Source organism: Triturus cristatus, chromosome 4_1 (genome assembly GCF_964204655.1).
Source record: "Triturus cristatus chromosome 4_1, aTriCri1.1, whole genome shotgun sequence".
Lineage (NCBI taxonomy): Eukaryota > Metazoa > Chordata > Amphibia > Caudata > Salamandridae > Triturus > Triturus cristatus.
Genome location: NC_140585.1, coordinates 478037862 through 478058421, shown reverse-complemented (window position 1 = coordinate 478058421; position 20560 = coordinate 478037862). Strand labels below are relative to the sequence as shown.

The 20560-nt window shown below is 45.9% G+C and overlaps 1 protein-coding gene across 11 annotated transcripts in view; it reads right to left on the bottom strand.

The window, feature by feature from the left end:
- The window catches only part of PIK3C2G (phosphatidylinositol-4-phosphate 3-kinase catalytic subunit type 2 gamma), a 2048585-nt gene that overhangs the window by 63720 nt on the left and 1964305 nt on the right, over positions 1 to 20560 (bottom strand). For all 11 annotated transcript variants that reach the window (XM_085652678.1, XM_085652687.1, XM_085652677.1 and 8 more), the window contains 2 exons: positions 14528 to 14603; positions 11100 to 11194 (listed from right to left, as the gene is read on the bottom strand). In XM_085652678.1, the coding sequence (XP_085508804.1) occupies positions 11100 to 11194; positions 14528 to 14603 (171 nt within the window). The remainder of the gene's footprint in view (positions 1 to 11099; positions 11195 to 14527; positions 14604 to 20560) is intronic.

Here is a 20560-nt window from a genome sequence, read left to right as displayed (position 1 = left end):
CAATTTGAAGCACTACCAACAAGTAAACAATGGAATTCTTATGGTCTCTTACAATGTAAAATCGAACAGTTTGTCCCTGATTAGCGCCAAGTGGATCAAAATTAATTACCATATAGAATTTTACCCCACCAGATTCTGAGTTGGCCATTGTTCATGCACCCTGTTGTTAGGGGTATTGGAGCACTGCATCTGGTAATTCTGCCAGGAAAGATCACACGAAGATTTGGCTGCAGAAGCAGCAAAGCCTTTTTCCTGTGTTTTTCTCCAGGAGGAAGCATACAATGCTCCCCTCACCAGAACGTAATTTTCCCTTTGCTTCTCATGTTCCTCCGCACCACACTCCATCCACCCCACCCCAGACAGAGAGAGGCCGCCGCCGTAGCATTAATTTGCCACCTCCTTAGAGCAGGAAGTAGCCGCATTCATTAAAGCCCAAGGGCATTGGTAATTACATGTGGTTTTTACAGCCAGAAAATCCAATCCCGTTCTTCATTTTATGTATTTTAACGTATAAGTGCACAGTAACGGTGTGGTGTGTTCATACAATAGCATGCATTTTGCACGTGGAGTTTGCACCCAGTCAGTACCATGCAACTCGCAATAAAGGCCTTTGCATTTTGTTATCACTCCGATCTCTCCCTGATAAGTGCTTGGTGCAAAACAAACACGTTAATCAATCAATCAATCAATAAGGATTTTTATAAAGCGTGGCTAATCACCCGATAGGGTATCCAGGCATTTGGTACAATAGTACAATAGCTGTAGGCCTTGTAAGTGACTGTGTAGGTACTTTTGCATTGCAAGATAGAATTGTTTTTAAAAGATGAATGATTCTCCAGTGGACCACCTTATTTATTTGATAAGATAACACAGCGCTGCAGGCTGCAGCACACACCAGAGTCTTAGATTCCCTCATGAACACCATGCTTGAGGAAAGACTAAGGGCCTTATGTAGGTAGCCTAACATTTACCACTTCATAAATACCGAATTTTACCGATTCGGTATTTATGAAGTGGTAAATGCTATGTAGGTAATCAGTCGGTAAAAATTACCGAATCGGAATTGGTCGGTAATTTAGAATCGGTATTTACCGATTTGGTAATGGTAACTGGCTTCCCATTGATTCCTATGGGCCAGGAGGCCCATAGGAATCAATGGGAAGCCAGTTACCATTACCGAATCGGTAAATACCGATTCGGTAATGGGGGGAGCACAATCAAGGGTGGCAGGGTGTCACAGTGACACCCTGTTGCACCCCTGATTCCTGCATGTGTGCACATGTGGCACACCACACTTCTAAGTGCCAAAAAATGCTTTTTCTAAGCCATTCGTCATTTACCACCAACTTTTAGTTGGTGGTAAATGACGAATCCACACAACACCCACACACTCCCCCTACATCTCATTTCAGGATTTGGTATTTACCGAATCGGTAAAATTACTGAATCGGTAATTTTACCGATTCGGTAAATTACCGAATCCTGAAATGTCCCCCCTACATACCAAAAGCCTGAATACCGGTCGGTAACGGGATTTTTACCGAAAATCGGCCGTTACCTACCGGTATTGGGCTTCCTACATATGGCCCTAAATGCTTTGGCAATGCTCTCTATAGAGAGCAAGTTAGTTCAAAATATCTCAGACTTTAACGTTCAAGTTATTGAAAAGTTTGCTGCTCTTAAAGACAGACGTGCTGATTTTAGATACAAAAAGTAAACATATGTTGAATGCTGCTAGTTTGCGACCTGTTTAGTTGTTTGTTAAATAAAAAACACCTGTGAGGTACTCAGAAATGCATTATTTCTCAAAGTCTGTTATGAAGCTCTGTGGTTATACTGAATAAGCAGCTACCTATGTTATATGACATCTCTTTATTAATGTAATAACTGCACTTTCACAATTGCTTTATTAAACTTTATTAACCTTCCTGCTTTCTCAAATTTGCTTGAAAATGCACCATTTTTCCACTCTTTTTTCAAAATTTTCTTACGGGGAAAACCCCCCCGAACATCCCTTTAGGTTGTTCGGGCTCACTCGCTACGTTCGCTACTGTGTGAAGTATGAAAATCATTTTACGCCCACCACTTTCAAATGTCACCGTCCGCCACTGGAAGAGTGCTATTGTGATGTTTAAAAACATCTTAAATAACTTGAAGAAGTTATACTTCATTCTAAACAGGTTTGCTTCATCCTGGACAAGAGTGTAGCCTTGGCTTCCTTGGCAATAATTAACTCATAATGTAGGGGACAGACAGTTCAAGCGGTCATGATTGATTAGGCCTAACCTAAAAGCATACGCGTATTTTCAGAGGGCAGTGGATGGTACATTGGTATGATAACCAGATGTGACTTCATGATCACATCAAATTGTAATCACATCAGGATGTGAGCTTCATCTGGAAGAAACATATTGGCATACAAGTTCACATTTACACATTGCACAAAGGGGAAAAGGCCCCTCTGAGGAATCAAAGGCTTAGTTTTAAAATATGATTTCTAATAACTATATAAATCCCTTGTGCTGTCCAGGTTTACAATATGGTAAAACCGTACTCATAGGACTTTTTTTTACTCCCTCAAAGAAGCCATACAGTCAATAGCCATGCTGATACTCGAACACAGAAAGACCGTCACTCACGCCCTGGTCACCAGCAGGCTCGACTACGGCAACGAACTTTATGCCGCAATAAACAAAAACCTCACCCGCAAGCTACAGAACATCCAAAACGCCACCGCAAGACTGGTCCTCAACCTGCAAAGACACTGCCACATCTCCCAACACCTGCGCACACTCCACTGGCTCCCCATCGAAGCTAGAGTCACCTTCAAGATGCTAACCCATGCTCACAAGGCCCTCCACGACATCGGACCAGCATACTTGAATAGCCGACTCAAATTCCACACACCCCAAACGACCCTACGAGCAATCAATCAATCAGAACATTTGTAAAGTGCGCTACTCACCCGTCGAGGTCTCAAGGCGCTGGAGGGGGATGCTGCTACTGCTCAAATAGCCAGGTCTTGAGTAGTCTATTGAAGGTTAGCAGGTCTTGGGTCTGCCGTAGGAGGATGTGGTGGGTGTTCCAGGTCTCGGCAGCAAGGTGGGAGAACGATCTGCCACCAGAGGTCGCTCTTTGGATGCGGGGGACAGTGGCGAGTGCGAGGTCGGGGGAGCGGCGGTTGGGGGTGTACAAGGTGAGTCGTCTGTTGAGGAATGCTGGTTCGGTGTTGTGGAGTGCCTTGTGTGCGTAGGTGATGAGCTTGAAGGGGATCCTCTTGTTGACGGGGAGCCCGTGCAGGTCTCTCAGGTGGGGAGTGATGTGGCTGCGGCGAGGGATGATGAGGATCAGGCGTGCAGAGGCGTTCTGAATGTGTTGTAGTCATTTCAGGAGTTTGGCCGCGGTTCCTGCGTGTAGGCGTTTCCGTAGTCCAGCCTGCTGCTGATGAGTGCCTGGGTGACCGTTCTTCTTGTTTCGGTGGGGAGCATGCGGAGGGTGTTGAAGCATGAGGACGAGACAGCCATGTCATGAGAGATTAGAGTCGAGGATGAACCCCAGGTTGTGTGCGTGGTCGGTGGGTGTTGGTACTGTTCCCAGTGTGGTCGGCCACCAGGAATTGCCCCAGGCCGAGGGTGTGGAGCCAAGGATGAGGACTTCTGTCTTGTCCGAGTTCAGCTTCAGACGGCTGTTCTTCATCCACTCGGCGACGGCTTTCATTCCTTCGTGGAGGTTGGTTTTGGCGGTGAGGGGTCCTTGGTAAGGGATAAGATCAGCTGGGTTTCGTTGGCATAGGAGATGATGTTGAGGTCATGTAGTCAGGCGACGTGGGCGAGTGGTGCCATGTAGATGTTGAACAATGTCGGGCTGAGGGATGAGTCCTGGGGTACGGCGCAGATGATCTCGGTGGCTTCGGAGCGGAAAGGGGGAGGGGGACGCTCTGGGTTCTGCCAGAGAGGAAGGAGGTGGTCCAGTCCAGAGCCTTGTCTCGGATCCCGGCGTCATGGAGGCATGTGCGTAGGGTGCGGTGGCAGACAGTGTCAAAGGCAGCCGACAGGTCCCGGAGGATGAGGGCCGCGGTTTGGCCATTGTCCAGCAGGGCCCTGATGTCGTCGTTGGCGGCGATGAGGGCAGTTTTTGTGCTGTGGTTGCTGCGGAACACGGACTGGGACGGGTCCAGGATGTTGTTCTACTCGAGGTAGCAGGTCAGTAGTCTGTTGATGGTCATCTCGATGACCTTCGCCGGAAACAGGAGCAGGGAGATGGGCCGGAAGTTCTTGAGGTCCTTAGGGTCAGCCTTTGGTTTTTTGAGTAAGGCATTAATCTCGGCATGCTTCCAGCTCTCCGGGAATGTCGCTGTCTTGAAGGAGAAGTTGATGGCTTTCTGGAGATGGGGTGCGATGGTGGTGCTGGCTTTGTTGAATATGTGGTGTGGGCATGGGTCTGACGGAGATCCGGAGTGGATGGTGTTCATGATTTTGATGGTGTCGTCGTCGCTTATGTTGGTCCAGGAGAGCAGGGGATCAGTGCGTATGGTGGCCGTGAGGATCTAGGTCTCTGGCTGTCGGGGCGGTCGTGACATTGAAGCTGTCATGGAAGTCTACGATCTTGCGATGGAAGAAGGTGGCAAGGGAGTCGCACAGGTCTTGCGAAGGTGGGATGTCGTTGGTGTTGGAGCTGGGGTTGGAGAGTTCCTTCACGATGTTGAAGAGCTCTTGGCTGCTGTGTTTGTTGTCGTCTAGGCGGTCTTTGAAGGAGGTCCTTTTGGCGAATCTGATGAGGCGATGGTGTCTGCGGGTGGCGTTCTTGTGGGCTGCGTAGTTGTCCGGTGTCGGTTCACAGTGCCATTTCTTCTCTAGTTTCCTGCAAGTTTGCTTGGAGGCCTGGAGGTCCTCAGTGAACCAGTTGGCTTTCTTGCTGGTGTGTCTGTTGGAGGGTTTCTTGATCGGGGCGAGGGTGTTGGTGCAGTCCCAGTACTTCAGTTGGCGCCCCATGTTGGGCACCAACTGAAATACTGGGTTTTTCAGAACCCAGCGGTGCCAGGGAACACACCCTAAGACTTCGAGTCCTTCCTGTTTCAGACTACAGAAACCCAGAGTCTTCTTGGTGAAGTCAAAGATCGTATTTATTGGCTGCAACCAGTAACAGGTATCCTAGAAGTACAACACGGTGTATATTCTCAGGAGACTGCTCAACCTTACAAAGCCAGCCTTCTCTTTTTATACAAAATATTATGCTTTAGGCAAACATTCCTTATTTTACAGTTGACCATTCACATATTTTCACTACAAAGAAAAAGCAAAGTCATGATGACAAGCCCATATTTCAGTTTGTCCAGCCCTCAATCAATTACCCGGCAAGGCTCGGTACTTTCATCAGATATCGACGGACCCCCAATAAAAACGGGCGCCTCCTCCTCGTAAAGCAAGTCATAAAGAAAGAAACAGGGACAGGTGTGTGTAAGGTTAGGCATGGTTTGTGTGTGATGAAAGGTTTTATGATATGTTGTGCCTTGATACTAATCTCATTCGGCCACTGGGAAAGGAACTGGCCGAACAGGTTTGGCTTCAGGCAGTGGAGTCAGCTTGCCCAGGTAACAGAGGAGTCAGCAAAGGTGTATGTGTCCTTCAGACTCGTTTTTGGCCTTAGTCATTGGCCTATGTGAGGGCAATCACAAAATGGCTGCCGTTCAAATGGAACCCGAGAGTTCAGGACGGAAACTCTGATTTCAGGGTGATTTCGTCACCCGAATATGACGAAAATACTTGTGCATAGTATTCTAATCATTCTCGGTCTGCTGATACCAAAATCGTCATGATACGACGATGTTTATAACACGGATCCAGAATTTTCAGTACCAAAGGGGGGTGGCGAACGAGCGAGCACGGGGGCAGGGCCGTGGGGACGCAGCGGCAGGAAGAAACTGGCAAAGTGGGGATACAGAAGGCAATACAATGGGTACAGTGAAAAAGGGGAACAAGGGTACAATACAATATTACTACAGGCAAAAGAAGACAAAGCAGTGAGCAGAAGCAGCTGTACCTTACTACCGGACTACTGAGGCAGAGGGGCCTCGAACCTGCGGCAGCAGCAGTGACAGGCAGCGGGGGCACATGGACGCACTGGTGGAGCTGTGCAGCATGGGGGAGCGACCTGCCCGAAGAGAGGTTCAAGGGTTGCTCTCCTCACCGCGCAGCTGCCACCATATAAGGGGAGGTGGAAGGGAGGGGCGGCGAACGGGTGAGCAGGGTGGTGGGGCCACAGGGACGCAGCGGCTGGAAGAAACTGGCAACGTGGGGATACATAAGGCAATGCAGGGGATACAGTGAAAAAGGGGAACAAGGGAACAATACAATATAATTGGAGGCAAAACAAGACAAAGCAGTGAGCAGAAATAGCGGTACCTTGCTACTGGACCACCGAGGCAGAGGGGCCTTGAACCTACGGCAGTGGCAGCGGCGGTGACAGGCAACGGGGGCACACGGATGCACTGGTGGAGCTGTGTGGTGTGGGGGGAGCGACCTGTCCAAAGACAGGGTCAAGGGTCGCTCTCCTCACCGCACAGCGGCCGCCATATAAGGGGAGGTGTGAGGGAGGAGCAGCCGGGAGGTGGGAGCGGGGCGGCGAATGGGCGAGCAGGGGGGCGGGGCGAGGGGGACGCAGCGGCAGGAAGAAACTGGCGAAGCGGGGATACAGAAGGCAATACAGGGGGTACAGTGAAAAAGGGGAACGAGGGTACAATACAATTTAATTACAGGCAAAACAAGACGAAACAGTGAGCAGAAGCAGCGGTACCTTACTACCGGACTACTGAGGCAGAGGTTCCTCGAACCTGCGGCAGCGGCGGTGACAGGCAGCGGGGGCACATGGATGCACTGGTGGAGCTGTGCGGTGTGGGGGGAGCGACATGCCCGAAGAGAGGGTCAAGGGTCACTCTCCTCACCGTGCAGCGGCTGCCATATAAGGGGAGGTGGGAGGGAGGAGCGGCTGGGAGTCAGGAGCGGGGAGGCGAACGGGCGAGCATTGAAACCCTTTCATGAAGCTTTTGCATTTGATTTGTGAGGGACATCTAGTACCGACTAGTGGAACTGCAGCTTGATGTAATAATAATTTCAATGCTTTTGCATTTGACTCGTGAGGGACATCTAGTAACGACTAGTTGAACTGCAGCTCATTGTAGAATGGTTTTGATATTGGATACTATAATATTCACTGGCCACTGCTAATCTCGTCCCATAATGCTTTGCAGGGCCGTTGGTTGGGATTGTATTTTTTGCCAATAACTGTGCTTGGGGTGGTCCTAGGAGGAAGGGACCACCACTGAATCGTTCACCAGCATGATATGCTCTTTGTGTTCAAGGCATCTGCTTGGTCCTTCCCCTTGGTTTGGGGGGGCACCAAAATCATTGCCTATTATTTTCATTCACAGTTCACTTTTGTAAATTGGTTATATGCTTTTTAGCATGTAAAATTGCTATACCAAAGTGTTTGTGGGTATTGTTGATATTGCTGCTACACTATGTGTTGTAGCACAGTTTTTATACTGTGCTACGTGCATTTTGCGTAGTGCGTAGTAGTGCAAACTATGCATGCTCCGTGAGCGAAGTGTAGTACAACACCCAGGGTTAATGGAGAACCAGCCTTGAGACCACCACCAGAACCACACACTAGTGCTTAGATGCTACCACAAGCAACTGAGACACACCAACACCTGCAAAGAGACCTTCTCCATTGTTAAGGAATTCACCACCTTGGGGCCGCAGTTAACAGGAAACCCCCAGACAATAACCCGCCAACAAACTTCTTCCACAGCAAGATAGTAAACATCTACAATAACTTCAAACACCTACCAGACCCCATGGATCTCATAGCCAATCTGCTCGCCACCAAACAAGACGGACACCTGACCTAATGGAAAACACTCACTAGAGAAGGCATATCAACGACTGTCCACTCTGGGGCTGCAACAGAACCATGTCCCCACTGCATCTACAGCTTGGGAGGACTACCTATCAACAGCATCCTCACCTACATCATCAAGACCTCCATCATATCACCACTTTCCAAGAAGTCTGGAAATATGCCACAGTCAACGCCCTCCTCACACAGCCATCAGCTGACCCAAACCAACTGAGCAATGTTCATCACATCCCACGCCTCCCCCACCCAGCCAAAGTGATGGAGAAGGCCATGAACAAACAACTCATCAGGTAACTCAAATTACACCACCTACTGAACTACACACTAGCACTGAAAATCATTGAGGCCACAGCCAACATCTAAACCATACTGGACTGAGGTGAGACTGCAGCCCTCCTCCTGTTCGACCTCTCTGCAGCCTTCAATACGGTCTCTCACAGAACACTCATCAAAAGACTCCATGAAATCGGCATCCGAGGATCCACAATCTACTGGATAGGCTCCTTCATAATGGCAAGGACACAGAGTCATAAATCGAATCCAAGAGCATGATCAGCTGAGTCCACCCTGGGTCGTATTTCAGCTCACCCTGTTCAATATCTACATGGCTCCACCCGCTAACATCATTTGATCCCAAGGCATCACCAGCATATCCTATGATGAAAACACCCAACTCATCCTATTGCTAATGGACAAGACAATAACAGTGAAAAACAACTTTACCAACTGCATGATCAGGGTAGCAGAATGGATGAGATTCGACTGTCTGTAGCTGAGCTCTGACAAGACGAAAGTACTTGTCTTTGGAAACAAGAACTCTCCATTGGATTCTACTTGGTGGCCGACAGAACTTGTACCAACACCCACTGGCCATGTCAGAATCCTGGGGATCATCCTGGATGACAAACTCAACATGAAAGTACAATCAACACAATGAATTCCTCCTGCTTCCACATCCTATGCATGCTACGAAAGATATTCAAATGGCTTCCCTAGAACACCGAGCATACTGTCACCCAAGCACTCATCACAAGCAGACTCAGCACAGCAAGCCAATTTAAACTGGGATCTCCAAACAGCTCCTACACAGACTCCAGACCATCTAGGACACTGCTGCAAGACTCATCCTCAACCTCCGTCGTACCCACATCTCAACACACCTCAGAAAGCTCCACTGGATCCCCATCCACAAACACAGCCCATTCAACCTCCTCACACACACATACAAAGCACTGCACAGCAATGGATCAGCATACCTGAACAGCCGAATACACTTTCACCATCCTGATAAGCACAAACACCCAGCATCATGCACATTCACTCACACAACCCCATTCACAAAAGCATTACAGGAGGATGCTCACTTTCTTACATCACACCTAAGACCTGAAACAATCTCCTACAGCACATCAGAGCCTCCTCCTCACTTCTTGAGTTATACAACAAGCTAAAGACCTTGCACTTAGACTAACTCTGCGTGCCTCATGCCTACACACCTGCGCTAGAGCCTCGATACCATCATGGGTGGTTAGTGCGCTATATAAGTCCACATAACAATTAACATAATTTGGTGTGTTAGCAAAATCACTAGTAGGTTTGGCCAGAATTTCAATTATGCCCGAGCACGAAAGGGTGCATTTTGTGCTACAAAATTACCTCTAAATGCTTGGAGTAGGTTTGGGGAAAATCCTATCCCAAGTGCACATTTACCAACGTGAAAATGTCCTAATCTCTTACATTAACAGTAAGCAACAGCAATAAAGAGTAGTTGCAACACATATTTTGTTGTGGAGGTGCTGACTGGTGAAAAAATATATCATTATATATTGGCAAGAGGTTTCATTTATGCCCTCTACATGAAGAAATGTATGAGTTATGGTGTAAGCACATCAGATCAATCAATTCACACTTGACACTTATATTCAATTGCAATCCACAATTAGCAAATTGTACATGCCATCTCCTTTCGGGAAGAATAAAATGCTCATTCACAAATATTCATGAATGCCTACTTCTACTTCTTACACTATTGCATTTTATGAATTTCTAATTTTTTTATTTGAATGTAAACCTCAAATAAGTAATTTATTTTCAAGACCATAAAATTGATACTACCATCAAACAACCTCCACAGTTCTGAAACCCCAAAATAAATATACACTGATGAATATGACAGGGACAACATGATATAGCAGCTGTGTACAGTGGTTATTTACTCCACTAAAACTAGTTGTGAAATATATATATATATATATATCATTAGTATTAGTATTTTCCTCAAAATACTGGATAAGACAATAATGGATACAACAGTAAAAATAGGTATGCACACATCAGGCAAATTAGTCCAGCTGAAGCAAAACACATTCTAATCAAATCAATGTTACTTTGCACCCAGCCATCTAAGCATCATTATAGTTCAAGTCCATATGTTATATAACACAACACTTGTTCAGAAATCCTCTGAGTTGGACTGTCTTTTCTGTTTTCACATATCTTTTATTATTCTTAATTTTCTAATCTTCCGTCATGAAATAACATTAATTCAGTGTAATTTATTGCCGCTGATGTGTATCGTCCCTACTGGGATTATCTCAAGGCATTTGTATAATACTATCACATTATTTTCTCCATACTTGTAATACAGCACAATTCCAAGTTAATTACAAGTTTTGTTCAGATTACTGTATCAGTCTACATATGAGTTGCTTGTTACCACCAGCAAGTGAGCGCATTGAAGGAATTTTGATTTGTGATAAAAGTTTAGAAAATTAAGAAGAATATAATATATATGGAAACTGAAAGACATTCTGACTCAGAGTATTTTTGAACAAGTATTATGTTAGATAAAATTTGGACTTGAAATATAATAATACTTTGATGGCTGGGTGGAACTAACATTGAATTGATTTGTAAATCTGTTCCTTTGTCACATGGTGTGGTTTTATAATGTATGATCCCCTAGTAATTGTACCAGTATTGGACAGAGAGTACAAAGATAGACTGCGGGGTCAAAGAGCATGAGCTGCTACTATAAATCATTTGGTGAAAAAAATGTAACTTAATGCTGCAAATCCATAATCTGGTGTAAGGAGATTGACTTCAAGTGCACTTTGAATTGGCATTACATTTGTTTTGCATGCACGCACACATGCTAATCATTAAAATCAATTAGTACTTACAATATTCTTTAAGTGTTTCAACAAAATGGTCAGTTTTTGATTTTCATGAGATATAAGTAACTGGACACATGGGTACTTCAGAGATGATGTGTATCCTTAAAAAAGCAGGAGTGATCTATGATTAGTTAAACAAAGTAGTCTTTCGTATACGTTTTGCTTGTCTCTTCTCTTCTATGTCAAGGAGTACACATATAGCACTGGCTAAAGCTATGAGTAATGGAACTAAGTGCCATTGCCACACAACCTATATCACAAATATAAGCAGATTTTAACAAGTAAAACTTTCAATTTATAACACATTCAAATTAAATCATCAGTAAAAAAAACATGCAAGGCCAAAATATATAAAACTATACAAACATTATAAAAAGTGATTAGTTGATTCATATTTGTGTTAAAAGATATATAACAAATGTGCCTCTTATTTATAGCAGGAAGTACCATTTTATCAAATAATTAGTGAGAGAGGCAGAAGAGTACAAAATCATAGTACGCTTTAGCGCATTCAAGTGACATGACGATGTAAGGCTTTACTTCGAATCTCCCACATTGTGCCCAGAAACGTAGAGATGAAAATAACTAAAACTGGGTGAGAGTGGTCGACCTCGAATCTGGGGGACCGGGTTCGAGTCTCGGCAATGACGCTGAACATCCTGTGATTCTGGGCAAATCACTTAATCCTCCTGTGCCTAACAAAAATGAATGTGTCTCATGAAACATAACTTGTGCCATGTAAAGCGCTCTGATACCCGAAACCGGGTCAGGTTCGCGCTATTTAAAACTCCGTAAAAAAAAAAAAAGGATGTGTAAAGCCTCTTGGTGGGTATGCACTCCGAGTAGTCTGCATGCCTGTGCAAGCTAGGTGTGGCAAAGTGATACGTTGGCTGGACAGACAAACAATACGTGGGAGATACTCTCTTTTGAAAGATTGCAGGTGGGACAACAGGTATCTCCTTTGCCAACCCATTCAGGAGTGAACATGCTTAATGGTACAGTTCCTATTCAAAACTATGTAAGTGAGTGGTCACCAGATCCCAAAATGGCTCAAACCCCCTAGCAGAATTGATGTCCTTGTATTCGCTGGTCAATCTAGAGCTGATGGGTCTCTGTGATTCCTCAGCCATCACATGTGAGCAATATTTCTTTTTCAGTAGAGCCTTAGTTGCGAAAGTAGTTATGGCCAAGCAATCCCATAAGTTGTGCAGCCCGAGAAAGCACAGTTGTAATTTCAAGTTTCTAAACCAAGGAATTTTGCTGAAATGATCAACCTTCATAACATTCTTCACACCATCAACATAATGAGCGAGATCAAGGATGGTCCAAAGCCATCTCTAGAAAAGCAGGGGCCGTAAACGGATCTTAAACACTACCCCTGTGACCACCAAATCACTAAATAATGGATATAAGAGGATGCTAGGTGGAAGGTAGATCAGTTTCCAAAGGAATTTACTCTCAGCTTTTATCAAACACTCATATACAGAATACCCCCACAGTTCTGCACCACATAAAAGTGAGCCCAAATCCTTTGCCTCATAGATCTTCAAAGCTGGCTGGATGGGTTTAGTGTGCACCATGGAGAGTTCCTTAAGTATCACCACCAAAATCTGCTTGAGTTTAGTGGTTGCCTTACTTATACGGAGGAGCCATGAAAACCCTAGATATGCAAGAGTCCATCCTCTCAAGTGGATCACCCTCTAGATATAGCCTACTCTTGTAGGCTGATTTTAGATCGACAAAGGCTGCCCCTGCCGATCAAAACTGGTCTCCAGTAAATTAACACAAAGCGAAAGACCTAATCAATAGCTGAAACCCTACGACGGAAGCCTGCTTGGAATGGCCTTAAAACGTCACTTTCACCCATCCAGTTTTGTATTTTATTAAGAAGACAATGGCCAAAGGTTTTTTTTGATACAATTTATGAGGCGTATTGGTCTGTAATTAGAGGATATGGAGCGGTCGCCATTTAAATGTATAGGTACAACTATGGCTCCGCTCCAGGAATCAGGGATGAGTGTCCCTGCCACTATAGCATAAACCAGAGTTAAAAATATAACGAGACCAGGCCTCTGTATCAAATAAAAATATGTCTGGTGGGATGCCATCTGGACCAGTCGCATGACCACATGTGGTGGCATTAAGGTGCTGTACAGCATCAGCCAAATTGAGCAAGGGGTCGATATGGCTGTAGTGTCCCTCTGAACAACGGTGCTAACTGTTGTCGCTGTGATACCAATAGAATCACTAGAGTTGAGTTTGTGAAAGTAGTTGACTCAATCAGCAACAGCGACATTGTTAGTGAAATCTGTTGCAAATACGGAGCATCCCCGTGAGACCAGGGGCCAGAATTTTGAAAGTTCACAGGCTTATCATGTGTCCATAAGGGGCACCAACCTCTTTTCAACTCAATTTTTTTGCGTGGCCAATGGCCTTTTCGTATTCCTTTCTGAGAAATGGGATACTTAATATGTCTTTGTTTTTTATAGCTTTAACTAAGGAGGAGTTTGTTAAACTACATTCTCTGTTGTACCAGGAATTGTGTTTGCCTTCTTTCTTCCAAATGCATGCGTTCAGAATGCTAAAGTGAGAAAGAATTTGCTCAAACAGTACTCCATGCAGAACCACCACTTGGATGGGAGAACTAGGATAGACCTCCCCAATATGGGTGAGAACAGCGCTGAGGTCCCCTTGGATAGGAACCAAGATTTTTGGACGTGCAACAATCTGTTTCCACTTCCTTGGTGTGAGAGGGAATGCAAGGGTCTGACGGGATGGGCTCGCAAAAAGCTTGGAAAATAGCAGATAGAGGATTGTGATCGCTTTTGGTTCTATCTACCACTGACATGTCAATAACTGCTGGCCATATAATCAATAATTGCTGGCCTATTAATTTGTATAGATCAGCCATTTCAGCGTGCCATGTTTTAGAGGATGGATGAATTATTAACGTTCAAGATTCAAACTCTGCACAGTTACAAATAACCTGATGGACGAGGAATTATGAGGTCCTTTTGCGTATGTTTTTATTAATCACAGCAAGTTTAATGCTTCCATTTACTACCTGCTCTCATCAGTTGGAAAATAGCAGCCCGGGAGCCAGTTTATACATGGGAAGGGTGGTAGGATAGCTCTTTTTTGGTCATACCAGGCTGTGAAATGCCAGTGGGGGCAATGCCTAGTCCCCCTTGGTGCTGGAAGGGATTGGCAGGCGGGGGCTGGACTGTGCCTCGGCTTCTTCCCCTCTACAGCCCTGGTTTGATTGGGTGCAGATACAAACATAGTAAAATCGACTCTAGTGTTTCCTGACCAAAAAATTTCAGGTGTGGAAACATTAGATTTCTCACCTTAACAACAGCAGTGTCACTGCAAGGATACCACGCCAAGCAACGGGTGCATGGACCAAGGTTTGAAGTACTGCTGAGGGTACGTACCTGCATCAAACGAGGACTGCTGAGGCGAATTCTCATCTTTGGATTCATCAAGGAAAAACTGAAGAACGTATTCATTCTAAAATTAAAAATAATCATAGCATTATTCCAGAGGCCAGAATACGTTCGTAAGAAACTGATTTTGTTGCAGTGCAGCTGGAAGCTGAGAGACAAATTCCTTATGCAGGTTAATAACTGAGGCATTTTTTATAAACAACCGCAATAATAACTGAGGCATGTACACACTATAAAGAATGCCATTACCATAATTCCTAACGGATGTGTTTATCATTCAATTTTACTTTCACAACACTGGCACAGGGCGTTCCCATGTGAATATTGCATGCCGCCCTCCTTGGTCTTGAACACCTCATACAAAGATCTCCTTCCTTCAAAAACAAATGTGCCCGAGGTAAAGAGTGTGGTGCTCTCTCTCAGAACTACACTACAGCTGGAAGTGGATTGTAGTGTTGGTCTCCTGCATTCAGAAGCAAAAGTTGTAACTCAGTGACGTCCGTCAATTGGTGCATTTAAGCTCTGAAAATCCTTAGCAGTAGGAATGCAGCAGAATGTGCCCCGTGAATTGGCATCGCTTGTCCACCATTCAATAAGGCAAGCACTAAATAGAATATCATGCGGGGAGCTCTGGAGCATGTCTCTCTGTCTCTCTCCCATCAAATAATAACCCTCTTATATGCAGATTGTATTTGAAACACCTCCTATTGATTTTGAGCTTGAAAAGAATAAGGGTGTCTGAAAGCGACAGAGCAAGTCACGCACACACAACAGGACATCTGCTACGTCTTTCTTTTGTTTACGGTGGGATTATACAGAGTATATTCCTTCATGTCCCTGTAGAACAGTTTCTAAATCCCAAAATAATCTTGTTTTTCTCGGATCTGTTTAGCCCTCACAAATACAGAAGCAGGCCTGTGTTGTCTCGCCATTAATCAAGATATAGCCCTGGGAGGTCACTGATCTCCCTGTAGCTCTAGGCAAACATGAAAGAAAAACAGGTAATCAGTCAGAGCCTCTTCTTACCGCTACAGCCTTTTCAACTCCCAGTAGAAAGATGAAAGAGTGATTAGCATTTCTCCAGTTAGTTCCAGCTTGACAATTTGACTGGGAGCAAGTGGCTGCTTAAGTAGGGATTCCCCTAGCATTGTCCTCTCTTTCCTACCACACTCTTTAAGGTTAAAGGGTAACTTTCCATTCCAAACCTCTTTCTTCCTCTCCAATGGCCCTGATCTTTTCCAATCCTGCCTTCCCCCCTGGCATGGATAAAAAGGCGGCAACACACTGGGTAGAGGGAGGCTGCAAGTGACTAGGGCATTTGTTCGACATTCGGGGCCTCATCCCCTTTAGGGATCTGCAGGAGGGTTACGGCCTACATAGCTCGGACCTCTTCCTCCACTCCCAGATGACACACTGGATCTAGGGAGCCACGACACGTCCCTTGGCACACCGACTGATGCGACCGTTCGAGGAATGGCTCACTCGCAAAAAAGAAGATCGGGGGCTTATATCTGAAATATACTCCTTCCTCACGTTAGGCATCCCAAACACTCGCTCAGCGGGACAGAGATGCTGGGATGCGGAGCTAGGGCGCACACTGACTGATAAGGAATGGGAAGATATTTTCTATAGAGCACACCACACAGCAAACTCTATGGGCCATGCGGAGACAACTTTCAAGATTGCATCCTATTGGTACTACACCCCAGCCCGACTCACTAAATGGCATTCCAGTTGCGATGGTCTTTGCTGGCGGGGTTGTGGTAGCCCTGGCACTCTCCTTCACTTGTTGTGTCACTGTCCGAAGCTCACGCGATACTGGGAAAGGATACTTGACGACAGTGATAAGGCCTTCCATACTACCATACCTAGGTTCCCGGCTTATACCCTTCTAGGCCTACCCAACGAGCTGACCTTCCCTATGTGCTTTATTAGAGGGAGACAGATGGCGCTCGCACTGAATGCCATGCACCGAGTAATGATAGCTGGGTGGAAATCAGATAGAATCCCGGATCATACGCAATAGTTGCATCAACTATGGTATCTTTTGGGTATGGAGAGACTCTCGATGGCTACATTAGGGAACTACAAAGAATATCCCAAGATCTGTGCCCTATTCATAGCTATACTCTCCACTGAATTTCGGGAACTGACATGCCCCAGCTATCTCTGGCTTCTGAAGCTGATCCCTGAGGACAACACCCCCACATAACGCGACGGCTTCCCATTGGACTTACGATTCCCTCCGACTGTGAGAGGCAACGCCACTTACAATGTCAGCAGGCTGGTCCCTTCCCTTTTCCTGGGTTTCCTGATCAATGGGGAGGGTGGGAGGGGGTGGAAGGGGGAGTTGAAGGGGTTTTCTTGCCTTTTATGAAAACAGCACCACTATGAATCTACAAGCTGCCATAGCCTGACGGCTATTACTGCTCACACACCCGGCAGCACACTGGACCATTGGACACTCATATGCAGGGACTGTGGTTTTCCCCTCCCTTTTCTCTTTATTACCACGCAGCTGGCCTTCCATGGGTTGTAGGCAACATCCTGTGTTAACTACCAGTTGATATACTCTTATTCGTTATTTTGCTGCCATGTTCTGATCAGCTCTTAGCCGGCCCGCTGGGTTGTAGGCGCCAGTGTCTTGCTTTACCTCACTGTGTGCTCTGCTAATAAAAATGATTTAATATTAAAATTGCAGAGAAGATAGGTCAAGCCTCGATGGAGTTACAGAACCACCCCTTGTGTTGCTGAGCCTTTTGAGGTCTGTGGGACATCAGGAACGGCAGGGTGGTCAGCTTTGTTGCAGTGCTTGCAGAGTGTCTCCTTCACTCCAAGGGAGAGAACTTCAGGTGTCCTTGATGCCCACAGGTCCGTTAAACATCCTTGAAGAAGCACCAACATGTATGATGAAGAAGACTTGCAGAACAGTGAGGCCAGGAGCAGCAGGAGTATTCATTGATGCAGTCTCGGTTCCAGGCGAAGTCCAGCGAAGTCCAAGTGTCCAGACTGTCGAAGCGTGACCAGGTTTTAGGCCTGAGTCTTGTCCCATGACGAAACTGCGGACGCACCCACAGGTAAGCCCTTTTATACCCTAGAAAAGGGGTTTGGACTACTCAGGAGTCCTTCAAAGAGTAGGGTCCGGAAAGAGGGAAGGGCAGTTCCATGTTCTTTTTCCAGTTTTGTGCCAGAGCAGGAGCCAAGGGCTCCCAGAACTGCTTCTATCTAGAGCATGCAAGGAGGGCACCAAACACGCCCTTCCAAGCAGCCTGGTGGTGCTGGCAAGCGTCCCCACCTCAGCCCAGCCCAATTAACTAAGTCCTGTCTGGGAGGTGGTCACATCTCCCTGTGACAGGAAACCTATTGTTCTACCTTTCCCTGCTCAAGCTTAGCTCAGCAGCAGGAGGACAGAATCTTGTCTGGGGTCAGCAGCAGCACTTGCTTGTTAGCAGACCTTGAAAGACTGCTACTGTGAGTCCTGATTGCTTCTTGGAGGAGCACCCCAGTGCATATACCTCCACCACCAGTAACGGTGTTGGGGTATGATTCCTACATGTTTGATACCAAAGATGCCCAGGTTCGGCACAGCAATCACGTAATGGCGCATGGCCACTATATGTATCAAAATGGCTGACCGCATTTACAAAGCCTGGAGAATTGACTCTGGGGCTTGTAGGAGGTCTCCTCCTAATGCAGGGAACCCTCACCCTTAACCCAGCACCCTGCTTTCTGGATTCAAAGGCCCGCCTTAGGAGTGACATAGGTTTCAAGTGTAATGACCTCAGATAAAAAGGAAACTCATATCTGTTGTAAGTGATGCTAGCACCAGCTTACACAGGCTGCAATGGCAGGCCTGTAGTCAGAGTTTGAGTGTTCTCTCATCGGTGGCATAATACATTCCGCAAGCTATGGGAGATCACTGGTGTACATATGCCCGGGTACCTTAGTACCATATACTAGGGACTTACATGGGTACACCAGTAGCTAATTGTGGAGGTACTAATGTACTTACCATGACAAATTTATAGAGGAAGTTTAGTGGCTTGAGTTCTGATTAGCAGGATCCCAGCCAGACTAGTCAAAAAACATACTGACATCAGCGAAAAGTGGGGGTATCCATGAAAGCAGATACTACTTTCCCACACAGTAATTTCAAGTTTGGCGGAGCAGTACTAAACATTGGTGGGCTCCATCCCCATCAAACTTGAAGTTATGTCACTCTATTTAGAGTCAGGGAAGCGCTGAGTTCACACAGATGAGACTCACATGGCTTGCCTACCATAAACGTTTGAACTGGTAACCTGTCTGCCATAGGGCCGCCCAGTCAGCATGGATCTCACTGAGCTCTATTCAGAATGAGGCGGACATTTTCAAACCCAGGACCACCTTGCGAGGCATTGTAATTATAGGTAGAAAAAAAGCACAACTGCCACCATGAAGCTCTGTGCACTCTTAAGGCTGTTATTTTTGTCTTTTTAAAAAGCTCCTGCTTTGTGAGTTTCTTTAAAAAAATATATATATTTTGCAGAGAGAGGTACTTAACAAATCAGAATGCATCCACCTGACCTTTCTCCAGAAAAAAAAATGTTTTATTTATTTAGTTTAGTAAACATGTGATGAGTTTGACCACAATGGCACCAACAGGTAACGGTGCTGAACTACGCGGACGACCTACAGCTCCTATTCACAATTGACAACTCAGACACGTCCATCTCCTTCTTCCAATCAACAATGAGGTTCATCCAAGCTTGGATGAACCAAAATCATTTGAAATTGAACCCAGGAAAAACCGAGCTGATCCTGACTGGGGACAGCGCTAAATACTGCGGCCCACATTATTGGCCAACAGAAATGGGTCAAGCTCCGATCCCTTCATCTTCGGCAAAGACGCTTGGCATCACCCTAAACAGGGACCTTTCTCTAAAAACGCAAGTAGGCCAGGTGGTCTCCAAGTGCCTCTTTCAAATGAGAAAAATCCGGAAGGTTCGCCGCCTTTTGACCCACGAAGCCCTGATACAGGTGGTGATCGCAACTGTGATCTCTCACATAGACTACGCTAACTCGATATATTTGGGCCTCCCCCAGTTCCTTCTGAAACGACTTCAGATGGTGCAGAATCAGGCAGCAAGACTGATTTTGAACCAGCCCAGATGGCATTCTGCCACCCCCCTTCTGAAAACACTTCACTGGCTCCCGGTCGCCCAACGCTGTACCTTCAAAGTCAGTTGCATGATCTTCAAAGCGCTCCACTGCAAAAGCCCTACCTTCATCACAAAACCCATTATAAAGTATGTCCCGTCCCGTAGCCTTCGCTCCGCCCAACAATGCCTTTTACAACTCCATCCTTTAAACGTAAACGCTTGGGCGGCTGCAGATTTGGCACTTTGGCACCTTGTCTGTGGAATGCCCTCCCCCTTGAGATCCGGCTGTGCCCCAACCTCATATCATTCAGGAAATCCCTAAAGACCTGGCTTTACCAACAAGCATACTACTAATTCCGCAGCCTTCCAACTCTGACTGTTCTCTGTCTCTACAGCGCCAGGAAACCAACCGGTGTCAGTGCGCTATACAAGCCATTGTTAACATAACATAACATAACATAACATTTGGCAGGAATTTCAGATTTAAATCACAAAGGACATGACTTCTTTGTTCATGTGGAAAGGAGTCTCTAATACTGTCTTAACCAACCTTGCCCTAAGACTGACACCCTCTGCATTAATGACAAACCCTAAATATTCTAACTCTTCCTGCTTAAAAACACATTTGTCACATCTAGTGACATAAAATACTCACTCTCAGGGAGGCGCACGCAGCGGCAATGCAAGATGGCAGCCCCCTGAAGAGCTCCATGACATCGAGCTACACTTGCAACTAAAGGGCTCCACTTTTGCGGGCGGTTCCGCTCGCAAACAATGTTTCCGTGTATCTGAAGTACCCAGGAGTGCTGAGGTAAGTTTTCAGACCTGACATCGGTCTGCTTGTCACTTTTTTCTTCCATTACTGTTTTGCCTCAGTGCT